This window comes from Danio rerio, chromosome 4 (assembly GCF_052040795.2).
Source record: "Danio rerio strain M-AB ecotype USA chromosome 4, GRCz13ab, whole genome shotgun sequence".
NCBI lineage: Eukaryota > Metazoa > Chordata > Actinopteri > Cypriniformes > Danionidae > Danio > Danio rerio.
In genome coordinates, this window is record NC_141024.2 from 78,070,020 (window position 1) to 78,085,985 (window position 15,966).

General features: G+C 40.1%; 2 protein-coding genes and 1 non-coding gene across 8 annotated transcripts in view; all 3 read left to right on the forward strand.

Moving 5' to 3' along the window:
* znf1086 (zinc finger protein 1086) overlaps positions 1-15,966 on the forward strand; it is an 893,143-nt gene that overhangs the window by 769,705 nt on the left and 107,472 nt on the right. The window lies entirely within an intron of this gene.
* si:dkey-220a11.5 overlaps positions 1-15,966 on the forward strand; it is a 765,979-nt gene that overhangs the window by 361,936 nt on the left and 388,077 nt on the right. The gene's annotated exons all lie outside the window — the stretch shown is intronic.
* Positions 1-15,966, forward strand: part of LOC137491181 (NACHT, LRR and PYD domains-containing protein 3-like) — a 38,269-nt gene that overhangs the window by 1,538 nt on the left and 20,765 nt on the right. For both annotated transcript variants that reach the window (XR_015483299.1, XM_087248413.1), the window contains exons 2-8: positions 5,882-6,160; positions 8,707-10,525; positions 11,107-11,280; positions 11,389-11,562; positions 11,693-11,866; positions 11,992-12,165; positions 12,296-12,469. Coding sequence is in view for 1 of the 2 variants with exons in the window: in XM_087248413.1 (XP_087104539.1) it covers positions 5,902-6,160; positions 8,707-10,525; positions 11,107-11,280; positions 11,389-11,562; positions 11,693-11,866; positions 11,992-12,165; positions 12,296-12,469 (2,948 nt within the window). In the remaining variant the exon portion in view is untranslated. The remainder of the gene's footprint in view (positions 1-5,881; positions 6,161-8,706; positions 10,526-11,106; positions 11,281-11,388; positions 11,563-11,692; positions 11,867-11,991; positions 12,166-12,295; positions 12,470-15,966) is intronic.

Here is a 15,966-nt window from a genome sequence, read left to right on the forward strand (position 1 = left end):
ACATGCAAACTCCACACAGAAATACCAACTGACCCAGCCCAGGGCTCGAACCAGTGACCTTCTTGTAGGCAATCGTGCTACCCACTGCGCCATCGTGCTGCCCCCTTCAAAAGTACATTAAAATAAAAATAAATACAAACGTTTTTCCCAATCGTTTGAGGTCACAATTATTCAGCCATTGTTGGAATATTAGTCAAGGGTTCAGATTGACTTTATTGAACATCTCAGAGTGTTCCTGACTGCATGATTGTGCTGTGTTTGGTTATTAAAGATCACCCCAGGATTCCTGACTGAATGGGAAGGGTTAATTTTAGCGGACTCCAGTTTGATCATGAAGATATAATGTGTAGTCAGTGCAGGCAGGACTAGAAGTTTTGCTGGATTGAGCTGCAGGTGATAGTCTTTTACTCTGATGGAGAAGTTCTAGGTCATTGCCCTGAGATCTCTGTCTTTCTTTCTATCTATCAGCAGTAGAAGCTTTTGCTCTGCTTTTAATATTAGTGTTACAATTACTGTAATATATTAGTTTTTGCTGTGATGCAGAAATGTAACAGGTCACTTTTCCAAGTTTGGTAATAGTGTACTTGGTACAATCTTAGTAACGCATGTTGTGGGTCTGTGTGTTCTTTCTGTGTTGTGTGTTTGGGTGTGGTAGGCTGATGTTCTGTGTTTACTAGTAATGTATTAACTAGCCTAATGTATTATAAATTAATAGCTTAGTTCTTATAAACAATCCGTTTATAAAATACATTATTAACAAATCTTTAGGCGACTGAAGAATAAACCGAATATGTAATATGATCCTTTCATAATGATCACAGCTTAACAAGCTAGCACTCATTTTATTTATAAACATAAATAAAAAAATAAAAGAAATTTTAAGTAATGGAACATTATGTAAATAATCTAAAGCAGGGGTGGCCAATCCTGTTCCTGGAGATCTATCTTCCTGCAGATTTCAGTTGCAACCCTTATTAAACACACCTGCCTGTAATTATCAAGTTGATTTCAGGTCCTAATTAATTGGTTCAGGTGGGTGTGATCAGGGTAGGAGCTAAACTGTACAGGAAGGTAGATCTCCAGGAACAGGATTGAGCACCCCTGATCTAAAAACTACAGGCTAAATAAAAGCTTAGTCAGAGCCGAACATCTGCGGTCACCGCGCGCGTGCAGTTTACAGCTTCCGTAAAGATCAGACAGTCTATACACATCACACAATCTCAATAAACATTTCATGTAAATGTATAAATATTTCGATAAGTATTGTTAATGGAATATTTATAACAATATGATCTCTCTTTTGGTTATATGCCGGCTTTGAGCTCTTATGTGTGCACTCTCTCTCACCAGCGGCAGTTGACAGGGCGCTATACACACTACACTGACATGACAGGTGCTGAACTCCTTGAGGCCAGTTTTATTTGATGGCGATTTGCGCGTTGTTCCTTTTTTAAAATGCTTTCTATTTTTTTAATCTTTTAAGCTAATATTAGCTATCAGGTAGCATAATCTAAGAGATATTACAGTTCAATAACGTGGTGCGCAGTAAGACTATTGACCAACACCACCCTGTAATGCCTAATTCAGACTGCGTGATTTTAGCCCCGATTTTGGCTCGCCGACAGGTTTTGAGAAATTGACAACAAATGTCTGAAATCCCAGGCAAATTGGTGCTCGTGCACGGGAGTGACAATCACACAATATGAACTATCAAAGACGGGATCTGAGAGAATCGCCGATAAGTCGCAGATGCCTGTGAGATATTTGACATGCTAAATATCTGGAGCTGTCGGCGATTCAAATCATGCTGTGTGAAATGAGTTATGACTGAAAATAACATCAGCCATCGCCTACAGCCAATGAGAGAGCAGCATTCACTTGTGTGTGCGTGTGTTATACCTGCTGCAGGCCAGCAGGAGGCTGCGGGACAAGTTAAAAGCGCTCTTTTTCGATTTATTTGGACCCACGAAATGGAGGAAAAACTAGTGGAGGTTTGACAGGACTCAGGAGCAACCGTGTCTGTTTGACGTTTCATACAGAAAGAAATTAGTTTATTAGCAACGTTGAGGAGAAATGGCTAATTTTCTTAGCAAACATGTACATGTTTTTAGCAAACATGTTCATGTTCTACCCCACTCAAGGCTTCTTTCTCATTATGTAGTTAATAACAAAAGATATATGACGTGTTTTTGGCTGTGAGACGTAGTTTGGACGAAGTTGTCGGCGATTCTTCCTATAGTAAAGTCATGCAATGTGAAAGCCCCTGTCGCCGATCCATCTTGCAGTGTAAACAAAGCAGCGACGAAACGCTAGCCCAAATAGTCATGCAGTGTGAAAACATCTGTGACATGACTACTTTGAAAACCATGCAGTCTTAACTCGGCATAAGTTCACACACTGCAGAGACTGTACAGGTCCTCTAATGTGTTATGAATTGCATATTTCAAATGACAGCGAGACATGCTACATTTAGTGTATATTTTTGGCTTCAAACAGCCTTCTGTTAAACTTTGTTGAAACCAAATCTATGAAGTATCGGTACTCTGTATCGGCAAGGACACAAATTAATTAATTGGTGCATCCCTACCTTCAGCATCAGTGTGGTCACGTGGTATTGTTGTCACTGATTCCTTGTTGTTTAGCACCACTCAGCTGACTCATCAGCACGCTACAGCTGCTGACAATCATTACTATACTTATATCTAGTCAGCGTTTCACATTGTCAGTTTGCTGTTGTTCAAATTTGTGTCTCATCAGGCTGTCCTTGCTGAGTTCCGTTAGTAGCAAGCTCGCTTTCTGAAGCTGATTTTCTTCTCTGTATTGGACTTTCCTTGCATCCACCTGTTGACAGCTATTTCAGTTTCACAAACTATTTGTGACTGCTAATGTTTCAGGCTCTTGAGAATGAATAAACTCCCTGTTCACTTGCTATTGAGTTCAGTCCAGTCCAGTTCAGATTTGTGACACATCCCTACAGCTTCCCACACAGAGAGAAGGATCACAATAACAATTATAAAGCTTTTCTGAAACATTACAATAAGCTGTAAGCTCTAAGTTTCACACAGAGGCGATCTCTGGTACTTTCAGCAACACTGCAGAGAGGCAGGACAGAGCTTCATCTCTCTGACATCAGGCTCAGGATGGCAGACATGCTGCTCGGCTTTTGAGCTGGTAGAGTAACGAGCAACAGGTGTAAATGATCATCTGACTCTCAGAAACAGCAAAATCCTCTGAGTAACATTTCCTCAGCTCAGAGTCTGTTTGGTTTTACTCTAAATTGAGTTAAAGTAACTCAGCAGCAGAGTTAAGCCGCGGTCATACTGCACTGTTCTCCATTTATATGCACTCGAATGGACAGGCTGGAAACACAAGCTCATGCGACAAGTTTTGCAGTTTGCTGCATTGCAAAGTTTAAGCTTGGTGAACTCTGACCTGTAAAATCGCATGATGTGACTGTAAGAGACCAATCAAAGATCAAAACATGGGCTGTTTCTCGATTCCAACAACACAGAGAACAGACTTGGAGTCTTGTGAAGACCGGTCTTGCCTGGTCACTTCGGAAGAACAAACTCGGGAGACCGGGAGCATTGTGAACGCATTGGACCAAGTCTAGCTTCCATATAACAGCCAAACATGGACCATATCTGGGCCTAGTCTCAGTCAAGTTATTTACCTATAACTTGTCCTGAACTGGGCAAGCTATGGCACAATGTTTGGCCATCGTCTAAAAGCCAGATTTGGTGTGTCATGACTGAAATTTAGAAACCCATGAGGCATTGCACTTTAGGCACATTAATAATGGTAATGCTTAGAAATGGTTAATAATTGTCACCAACTCGGTCCCAGTCATTCCCCTCGCTGGCCAGCAGAGGTCATCATCACTGGACTATTGACATTACATCATCCCCACTCACTCAGACACTAATTGCTACACACTTGTTACACATTACCTGATCACACTCACACACATATAAGCAGCTCACACACACACTCCAGAGCGATGTCTTGTTCTGCCATTGCTGACATTTCTGAGCATTACTTATCCTTGTCTGATCTCCCGTTGCTAACCCGGACTGTTCCTCGTCCTTGCTTTGCCTGCCACCAGTCTAGAACCTTGCTTTGTATTACCGACATTGATCCTCGCCGCCTGCCTCTGACCCATGCCTGCTACATCGACCTATGAATGCCAGCCGCCAGCTTATCCACCTTATAAGACTGTGATTGATGTGAGTTCATACACCAGTGCATATTGTGTGTTCATTATTAAACTGTGTTTAATAAACGTACTGCAAATAGATCCCTCTGTGTCAGACCCATCGTTACAATAATAATATAATTTGTAAAATAATAATTTAGTTAATAAAATATATGTAATGTAGGGTAAATTCAGTTCTTTCACAACATACAAGAAACAACAGATTAATAAAATTGAATTGTTTCCTGGATTAAAATGAAGGCATTAGAAAATGCAAACAGAAAGATGGAAACAATTTTGTGCACCAAAATATTTCTTTACTCATAAAAATAATAATAATAATATTAATAATAACAATAACAATTGAAATGTATTTTAAAAATGGGTTAAGATAGGCCAAACTTACATGGCCCACATATCAATTTGTAACATCTGGCCCAAATACTACATTTGGCATCTGGCCCATGTCTTGCATGTTGCCTTAAAGACGGTGCCACAGGGGCGGACTGGCCATCTGGCAATTCTGGCAAATGCCAGATGGGCCGGACCAATTTTTAAATGTGGGCCGGTCAGTTTTTTTTTAAATATGTATTGTTTTTAAGTGCAGACAGCTTTTATTTCTTGCTAGATGTGATATTATGATAATAATAATAATAATAAAAATAATAATAATAATAAATGTTAAGCATTTGGCCCAATCGGCATCTGCCGCCTGGTTTCAAGATGGGCCGACCCAATACGAGGTTACCCATACATTATCAAAATCTGGCAAGAATGTCATATTATTTCACCATCTGTAGACTAAATAGTGAATGTGTGTGTCTGTGGGTGGGGCTGTGTCGGTGTGGTAATGTGGGCTGGTGTGGCTACAGTGCCAGGGCTGAATTTTTGTCCCAGTCCGCCCCTGCGGTGCCACCTTTGCCAAACCAATGTTTGGCTCATATGCTGTAAACCAGTGGTGGATGAATACCTGCTCTAACAGCTTTATAACAACCTGGGCAAGAATGCTTGCTACATGGGCACATTCTTGAGCTGCTCCAATGATCATCCAGTTCTTTTCCCATGTCTTCATTAAGCTCAGGTCTAGATGGCCATGTGTGTCACAATAAAAACAACATGATTCAGAGGATTCTTATTTAGCTTTTATATTATATTAGTCATCAGTTTTTTTCAGTGTTCACTTTTTTGCAATAATTCTACAACACCATCAGATAAATCTTATTTTGCACCGCATATGAATTATAAGATGTAAACTTTCAGGGTACCACCACAGTGATGGGTATTTGTACTCATATTAAGTAGTATGCCAGGGTCTTTTAACATTGGGCATATGTGTGTGGTTCTCCACCAGTCTCATCTGTCATCTAAAACTGGTTTTATGAGTTTTCTAAAATGGTTGTGTTTAACCAGTTGAACATCTAAATAAACACTCCTGTATGATGATACAGGAAGAAGAGTTACATAGCTTTTGCTCAAGACACAAGTTAAGTAGGCAAACAAACATCTACATTGTTCCTGGTTAGTAAGAGCCACTTAAAGAAGTGACAATCAGTTTTCAATATTTAACTTTCTGAAATGTGAAGTTTCCTCTAACAGGGTAATTTCATTATTTAATTAATAAATAAATACTTAGGTCCATATGTTAATTGTGAAACTAATTCAGATGTTGTTGCTCTTGTCCTGTAGCGGTGAATAGGTGAAGCACCATGGCAAATGTTAAACAGCTGCTCAAGAAATCACTGGATGAACTGCTAGAAGATACACTAAAGGACTTTCGGTGGCATTTAATAGATGACCATAGAGAGATTTCAAAAGCTGAATTGGAGAATGCAGACAGGCGAAAGATAGTGGATAAGTTGGTGTCATGTTTTGGATCAGAAAGAGCTGTGAAGATCACAGTGGACACCCTGAGGAAAATCAAGCAAAATCAATTAGCTGAAGAATTGGAGAAAAAACAGCAGCAAGGTAATGTTTAATTCACTGTCAAAATTTACAAATGTGATCATTTGATTTACATTTTTACGGAACCCCGGAAGGGACGTAGTGGGGGAGAAAAAAAATGGGTGGGTGAAAAAAAAATAATGGGTGAAAGAAAAAAATGGGTGGGAGGAAAATATATATTTCTAAGTTTTTTGCGTTCCCTCGCAAAGATGTTTTGCGTTCCCTCGCAAAGATGTTTTGCGTTATCTCGCAAAGATGTTTTGCGTTCCCTCGCAAAGATGTTTTGCGTTCTCTCGCAAAACTGTTTCTCCACAAACACTTCCTGTTCATTGCACTCACGTAAACCCTCCCGTTTTTGCTGAAATTCTCCCGTATTTTACCATTATACCCCACTTTCTTTACATTACTGTGCGTATGCTACCTATGAACCAGTGAATGCATGCATAAGCGCTGACTGACAGACGCGCTTCGTACAATAAACTGATCCCAGATCAGCGTCTGTACACGCCGTTTACAGAGGAGCGGGTGTATGTTTAAACAGACAAATACACTGAATAATATGAAACATCTCCGTCCTGCATGTTTTATTTTAAACAGCTTATTTTCTCTTAAATGAGCACAAACAGTTTCTAAAGTAATGGACTGCTTTCATTATAGATCTGTGCATTCTTACAGAGACACATCTGTTATCAAACTAAACAAAACATGAGATTCATTTGCTGCGCACTTGTTTGATAACAGAAGTGTCCCTTTAAATGGCGCGTACAGACGCTGATCTGGGATCAGTCAGCGCTTAAACATGCATTCACTGGTTCAGAGGTTGCAAAGTGAAAGGCGACAATCAGCGCACAGTAATGTAAAGAAAGTGGGATAGAATGGTAAAATATGGGAGAATTTCAGCAAAAACGGGAGGGTTTACATGAGTGAAGTGAACAGGAAGTGTTTGTGGAGAAACAGTTTTGCGAGAGAACGCAAAACATCTTTGCGAGGGAACGCAAAACATCTTTGCGAGATAACGCAAAACATCTTTGCGAGATAACGCAAAACATCTTTGCGAGGGAACGCAAAAAACTTAGAAATATATATTTTCCTCCCACCCATTTTTTTTCTTTCACCCATTTTTTTTTTTTCACCCACCCATTTTTTTTCTCCCCCACTACGTCCCTTCCGGGGTTCCGTACATTTTTATCAGCTCAAATCTTTCATGTTAAAACCCTGTCCTAGCAACGGTTTTTGAGTCAGATGTATTGTCATAACATTTATTGCACAGCTTCTAAGCAATGCATTTAATACATTTAATATTTTGTATATAGCTAATGTGTGTGAATATATTGTTTATCTTCGTTCATCTGAATTTGTTACTTTATTTATATGTGCATTTTTTTGTAATGGGAAGCACAAGACATCTATGTTAATGAACAAAGCAAAACAAGAATAAAGAAGCTTAGAATAAGTTGTAAAACAAACATTTCTGAAACAGGAACACATTGTAAAGCCAGCTCACACTGTCCGTAATGTCTGTAGTGTATGAGTCTGAATGAGTGTGTATGGATGTTTCCCAGAGATGGGTTGCAGCTGAAAGGGCATCAGCTGCGTAAAACATGTGCTGGATAAGTCGGTGGTTCATTTTGCTGTGGCGACCCCAGATTATTAAAGGGATCAAGCCGAAAAGAAAATGAATGAATGAATGAATTCTACTCTTACTAAAGTATATGTAAGAATTGGATTTCTGTAGTGTTCCCTCATCTTCTGTCATCAGGAGTCTGCATGGCTGTTCAAATATTTAAGCATTAGCAGAATCATAATTCAACTGCAAGATATCTATCAAGCCTTCTACACAATTCATGCTTTACAAAAAGAGAAGACCTCCACAGATAAAACTATCAAAACAATCATTTACTACTCATTTGCACAGACAGAATGAACAAATATGTATAAAGAGATGAGCAAAGGAAAACAAGAACAAAGATCAGTTGTAAAATAAACATTACTGGAACAAGAACACATTGTAAAGCCGGCTCACACTGTGCATTTCTTAAATAATAATGAAAGTTGTCCTTGGATCTCGCTTTGGAGGCTTGAGCCCCTGCAGCTTTTCTTCTTCAAATGAAAGAGCCTTTTTCTGAGGACAAAAACTATTATTTTTTTCTTTTAAAAATAAAATATCTCTATATTTGTGTGCATGTTTTGTTTGCAGACAGTTGTTCCTGTGGAGAAAAATAAAAATAACTAAATAAATTGAAAGGTCAGGAAACATTGAGAAAGCAAATGATCAGCAGAGTATGAAGTAATTCAAAAACCTGTAATAGGCACACTTTAATTCTGAAGAATTATTTTTGAAACATACTGCATTATTCTGAGTAATCAATTTTGTTTACATCAATACAATATAAGATTCAAGTCAAATCACCTACCTCTGGTCATTCTACATACCATATAGGTGTCACGTCATTTAAATGATGAAACAAACGACTTCATGAGTGCTGTTGTTATTTTTTAGTATTGTAAAGCACAGGACATAATTATAATTCACTTTAATAAAAAACTAATTGTTCCTCTCTCTTGTAAAGGTGCAGCTTCAGAGACCTGTAAATCCCCTCCTGTTGATTACACAAACACCAGCCGTGAACTAAAGGAGAAGTTAAAGGAGGACTATAAGCAGATATTAATTGGTAATTCACAGCAAGGTCGTAAGAAGAACCTGGATGATATTTACACTGATCTATATGTGGTGGAGAACGAGACAGGAGGAAGAGAGAATGACCATGAGGTGATACAGATAGAGTCAAAACACAACCAACAGACAGCCAAGGATAAACCGCTGAAGTGTAATGACATGTTTAAAGTCCAGCCTGACACAGGTCAACAAAACAGAAGAGTCCTGACACTGGGGATTGCAGGAGTGGGAAAGACTGTCTCTGTCAACAAATTCATCCTTGACTGGGCTGAAGAAAAAGACAATCAGGAAATAGTCTTCATATTTCCACTGCCGTTCCGTAGACTGAATCTGATTAAAGAAGAAAAGTACAGCCTCATAGGTCTGCTTAACAAGTATTTCTTTAGCAGTGGAGGACTGAGCTCTCTTCCTGAAAAACAAGGTAAGGTCATGTTCATCTTTGATGGACTGGATGAATATCGCTTTAAATTGAACTTTAAAGAGGAGGATGGCTTTACAGATGTTGATAAGGAAATGACAGTGAGTGTGATAGTAACACATCTCTTAAAGAGAGAGCTGCTTCGCTCTTCCCTCATCTGGATCACATCCAGACCAGCAGCAGCCAGCCTGATACCCCGAGACTACATTGATCAGGTGACTGAGGTGCGAGGATTCAATGATGAGCAGAAGGAGCAGTACTTCATCAAAAACAGCAGTCCTGAGGTTGCTGGAAACATCATTAGTCACATCAGGAAATCAAGGAGTCTGTACATCATGTGCCACATCCCCGTCTTCTGCTGGATCTCTCTCACTGTTCTTCAGCCTCTGCTGGGTCAAGAGAGCAATGAAAAAACACCCACAACTCTCACAGGGATGTACACCAGCTACGTACTGTCTCAAAAGCAACAGATGAAAGAAAAATACAGCAACGATTCTGAACCTAAAGCCAAGGCCTGGTCTTTTGAAGACATTGTTCTGAAGCTTGGAAAACTGGCCTTTGAACAGCTGCAGGAAGGACAACTGATTTTCTACAAAACAGATCTGAAGAAGTGTGGACTAGATGTCAAGGAAGGGTCTGTGTTCTCTGGATTATGTACTCGAATGTTTCAGGAGGAAAACCCCATTTCAGGGGAACAGGTGTACAGTTTTGTTCATCTCAGCGTTCAGGAGTTCATTGCTGCTCTCTATGTGTTTTTCACTTACAAAGACAAGACAGCAAACCCATTTCTTGATTCCTGGAAAAAGGAACTGACATGGAAACTCTCTACAAAGACCCTGTTTAAACTTCATAAGGATGCAGTCGAGAAGACTTTACAAAGCAAGAACGGACACCTGGACCTTTTCCTCCGGTTCCTGCTGGGTCTCTCTCTGGAGTCTAATCAGAGTAACCTGAAGAAGTTCCTGCCAGGACTGAAGCTCAAAACTGAGAACCTCAAAGACACGACTGACTATATCAAAAAGAAAATAGAGGAGGAGAAATCAGCAGAGAGGACTATCAACCTCTTCCACTGTCTGAATGAACTGAATGATGACTTTGTGGAGGAACTCCAGAAGAGTCTGAGCTCTGGAAATCTTACAAGACAGGATCTGTCCTCTGCTCAGTGGTCGGGTCTGGTGTTTGTGCTCCTGATGTCAGAAGAGACTCAAGAGAAGTTTGAACTGCAGAAATACAGAAGATCTGATGAAGCACTGATGAGACTGATACCAGTGGTCAAAAACACCACAAGAGCACTGTAAGTTTTCTGTATACATTTATGCCCATTTCACACATCGATTTGCAACACATCTGTAACCCATGAGTCAAATGTGTGCAGGGCAGAAACAGCACAGACTATTTGTGTTCACATCAAAGATGTATTACTGATCTCCTGCTTCTGCTTATGTTTACTCCATTTTCAGACATTCTTTTCAATACTTTATTTTTTACCCAATACAATAATATAATCTCTGCTTTCTGTTAACACATTGAAATGTAGATAGTGTAATGACAGCTCTAATCTGTTAACATGAGCTTGGAAATCAAATCAAATCACTTTTTTGTCACATTATCAGCAGCAGGTGTGCCATGATGAGTGATAATCATAGGGGAAAGCAAAATATTGGCTATAAGCAAAACTGTGAATTGTTAGCTAAAGCATGTTTTTATGTTTATTTTAAAGCCTTGGGTTCTCCCTTAAATTCAGTATTTACAGAGTCCATATAGTGATTTTTATCTTTTCTCAAGCTAAAACACACCATTCAATTGTTTTTGTTTCTGCTCTGGATTACCCCTGCTAGATAAATACAAAATCATTATTTCTGCTTTTCCTCACAGCCTACAGGGCTGTAATCTTACAACTCAGTGCTGTGAGAGTTTGTCTTCAGCTCTACAATCCTCAAACTGTGTGCTGAGAGAGCTGGACCTGAGTAACAATGACCTGCAGGATTCAGGAGTGAAGCTTCTCTTTGATGGACTGAAGAGTCAACACTGTAAACTGGACACACTGAGGTCTGAGTTTAAACACCTGATTGATTGATGAATGGATTGATTATAATTATGTATTGCATTAAATAAATTACTAAAAATTACACTGTAATTTTAATAATTTTTTCTCAGGTTGGTCATGTGTAATCTCACTGTTCAGTGCTGTGAGAGTTTGTCTTCAGCTCTACAATCCTCAAACTGTGTGCTGAGAGAGCTGGACCTGAGTAACAATGACCTGCAGGACTCAGGAGTGAAGCTTCTCTCTGATGGACTGAAGAGTCAACACTGTAAACTGGAGACACTGAGGTCTGAGTTTAAACATCTGATTGATTGATTGATTGATTGATTGATTGATTGATTGATTATAATTATTACTTACATCAACTAAATAACTAAAAATTACATTGTAAATTAGATTTGTTTTCTTATTTCTCAGATTTGTCATGTGTAAACTCACTGTTCGGTCTTGTGAGAGTTTGTCTTCAGCTCTACAATCCTCAAACTGTGTGCTGAGAGAGCTGGACCTGAGTAACAATGACCTGCAGGATTCAGGAGTGAAGCTTCTCTCTGATGAACTGAAGAGTCCAAACTGCAAACTAGAAACACTGAGGTCTGAATTCAAACACCTGGCTGATTGATTGATTGACTGACTGATTGATTGATTATAATTATTATTTACATGAAGTGAATGACAAAAAATACACTATAAATTGGATTTGTTTTACTATTTCTCAGATTGGTCATGTGTAAACTCACTGATCAGTGCTGTGAGAGTTTGTCTTCAGCTCTACAATCCTCATACTGTGTCTTGAGAGAGCTGGACCTGAGTAACAATGACCTGCAGGATTCAGGAGTGAAGCTTCTCTCTGATGGACTGAAGAATCCAGACTTTAAACTGGAGACACTGAGGTCTGAGTTCAAACACCTGACTGACTGATTGATTGATTTAATGTTTTATTAATTAATTATAATCATTATTTACATGAAGTGAATGACAAAAAAATACAGTGTAAATTTGATTTGTTTTCTTCTTTCTCAGATTGGTCATGTGTAATCTCACTGTTCAGTGCTGTAAGAGTTTGTCCTCAGCTCTACAATCCTCAAACTGTGTGCTGAGAGAGCTGGACCTGAGTAACAATGACCTGCAGGATTCAGGAGTGAAGCTTCTCTCTGATGGACTGAAGAGTCAACACTGTAAACTGGAGACACTGAGGTAAATGATTCTCCACTCTACAATAACTACAAAAATATTTCATAATAGCCCACATTATTTCATATTAGGGTTTTTCACGCTTGAACATGTTAACCCTGGGTGATACTAAACCCCAGATAACAGGAATTATGGTTTATCAGTAATTCTGTTTTACACTGCCCATACCTGTAGTTAACAAATAATCCAGATTGTTGATTATCAGATGATTCATTAACTGTACATCCTAACCCCCTGTTTAACTCTCTTATTAGCATATTTGCTCTTCTGCTTTGGAGCTGACTCAGATGACTGGTGCTGTGTGTGGAGGTTCTTTAACTTGACACAGCATCTAATAATACTGAGCTCAAGTGTGCAGTGCTTCAGCAGACGTGAGGCGTAAGAATAATCATAACACCATCATAATGGTAATGAGCTAAATGAGCTCTCCTCATGCTGTCAGGTATATTAAATGTCTTTGTGGTAGGTCATTAGTTTCAAGAAGACAAAAGCTGCTTTTCCACTATCGTGCCAAACCGTTCTAAGAACACTTCGGTACGGTTACGGTTGTTTCTCCACTGAGCCTGGAACGGCGCGGCACGATTACAAACCGTTCTCGGCACGGAATTCTCGGCACGGTTAGACAACCGTGCTGAGCTGTGCTGACAGATTCTGTGTGTTGACGTCGCGACTCGGTTGCTAAGCTACCACAGCTGGCTCAGCAGAAGCGCGCTAGTCATCAGACATCCTCAATAAACTACAGTACATTTAATATAAAATAATGATCCAGGTCTAAACGATACAGTTTGAAAAAGGTTTTAAAACCATAGAGCAGTCTCTGGCAGAGAAGTGAATAACTCATCACATTCTTACGAAGATATTTTATTCATTAAAGTTATTATTTTATTGACTTGAATACAGACCTACTTCGCCTGCCTGAATGTGAGTTTATTGCACGCAGCGCTGTATTTCACAGCACAAAACTCGCTCTGATCCGGGAGAGACATGCCAGCGATTTGCGCTGCTGACTTTTTTTTCCTGCTGCGCATCGAATAAAGCGAATAAAGTCACGCTTAGCATCGTCGATGCCCAAATTCCACAACAACATAACTAAATCCATGGAACACGAACTTGCAGACTCTTTTAACAACGAGGAAATAATTGCGCTTTTTAATTCAAAGCCAGGACAGCTTGTTAATTCCGGCGAGACCACCTGAAGGACGGCGTGTTGTAATGTCGGCTGTCCAAAAGACTTTGCTTGAAAGCTTTGCGGAGCGGCACTGTAACTGTCCAAGGTACTGTTGAATGATTTATATTATAGCATATGCACTAATAAACAAGTCAAAACAATGAATTAATTAAATAAATATGGATTCTTAAATGTCAGTGTTGCTTTTACTCAAAAAATATCAATACGTTTTGACAAATGTTTTATAAAAATAAAATGAGCAATTTTCATCATTTCAGCTATAGGCAATTATATGATTCAGTTATACATAAGTTATATGACATTTATGAGGCATGTAACATGTTTCTGTGTTTTTGATTTTTTTGTGGGGATCTTTAATATAGCTACGCAAATATTTTCTAAAACGTCAAGCAATAATTCGCCTTCAGCTTGTTAGTTAATTATGAAAACAAAATAATTATAATAATAAAAATTAAATTATCAAAATAAAAAGATAATAGAGCAGCATTTTGCTAAATATAATAGTCCTTTATATGCTTTAAATCCTGCTATATATGTGTTGTTTCATATTCGTTTTTTATTTCACTTGCTGCATTCGTTATTTAATGTTTGAATAGTAAAACAAATAACAGCCATCGCTTAATTGGTTTCATTTTAACATCATAATGTAGTATATTTTATATCATTATCAACTTTTGATATAAAAACGCAGTGTAATTTAATTGATTGTTAAAAATGAAATAATTTATGTGCTGTGTTTTTATTAGTGAAAGTGCCCGCTCAACTTTGACAAGGCCTGTCCAAAATGATATTTCTGCCACTATACAAATGCACTATTATTGTTGTCTTATCATTCTTTATTTTTCTGTTATGTTCAGAGATTTTAAATATTTATTTCCCCTCTAATTATTTTCAATCATCACGTTACATTTAGGTAATTTTCCCTCCAAATAAAATTTAGCCAGAGCTGCGCAACATATAAATAAATAAGGGTGCACATGTACCTATATTTAGCACCCATTTGATAGAGCGGCATAACAGTGTTTAGTCACATGGTTGCTTTTGCTTTTATGAAAAAAAAAATACTTGTTTCGGCTCTTATTTAACTTTAATTGAACAAAGGGAGCCGTTTACATTGCGTTACCAAGGCAACTACTGATGCGTTCCCCTTCGGGGGGAACTTCAGCACTATAAGTGGATTTGATTTGTAAAATCCACGCATTGGGAGGATTCGGATCAGAAGCCGCTTGTCTGGAGAGTATTGAACGGGCCAATGAATGAAATTAATTGGCAGCGTAAGCTTGCGCAGGTGTGCGACATCTGCAATTATCTCAGCATATAAGCACACCTGAAGCCAGCAGACGCCATCCTTTTCGCTTCAGATCCTTTCTGAGTGAGTCGATGAGGGTTCCTCTTGCTGATCAGCACTTCAGAGCGAACGAGTGTGTCTCCCGGTCCAGAGTGGGTCTTCGCGGTGGCAGACGGTCGAGCTGGGTTACTCCCTTGCCTGCGGTTCTTTGGGTCCGGTCCTCCAGAGCGGTGCGTATAGTTGCAACTTTCCTAAAAGAGCAACACAGTCGTGCAGCACGTCCTTTTCAGGATGGCGCTCCGACTGTGCGTTTCTGGATGCGGGGGTTTCCTGGCTCCGGATGATGGACACGATCACTGCATTGCATGTTTGGGGGTCCAGCATGTTAATGCGGTGCTCGCGGGCGGTTCATGTCGTCATTGCGATGCCATGACCGTTGCACAGCTAAGATCGCGGCTAACTTTCGCAAGAGAGCGAGCCACCCCAGTTGCCTCCTGTTCTAAAAAAGCAGCGGGCGCTCGGGCAGATCTGAGGGTTTCAGCGGGAGATAATCCGCCGCCCACGGGCTCGCGGACCTCTCGCTCCTCATGGCGCTCCATCCAAGCTTCGGGTGGTGAGAGTGATCCGTCTAACCAGATGGTAGCTCTCACACTCGCTGACACCGGAGATCAGATGTCCGCCGCGGCATCGGAGGGTGGGCTTTCACTGTCCGACGAAGATCCGGACCCGCTCGCCCCCTCCGGGCAGGTGAGCGCTGTCAAATCGGATCCTGAAGCGGACATGTTAGCCGTGCTTTCCCGGGCTGCTTCGGCCGTGGGGTTGGAGATGGTTTATCCCCCAGCTCCGCGGCCGGACCGACTAGATGGGTGCTACGTAGAGGACCAGAAGGCGAAGCCTTCGAAGCCTCTCGTCCCCTTCTTCCCGGAAGTGCACAGTAGGCTCACGCAGTCTTGGAGGGCACCTTTCTCTGCCCGTGCTGCGTGTGCCTCCGCCCTCACCGCCCTTGACGGCGGAGCTGCCAGG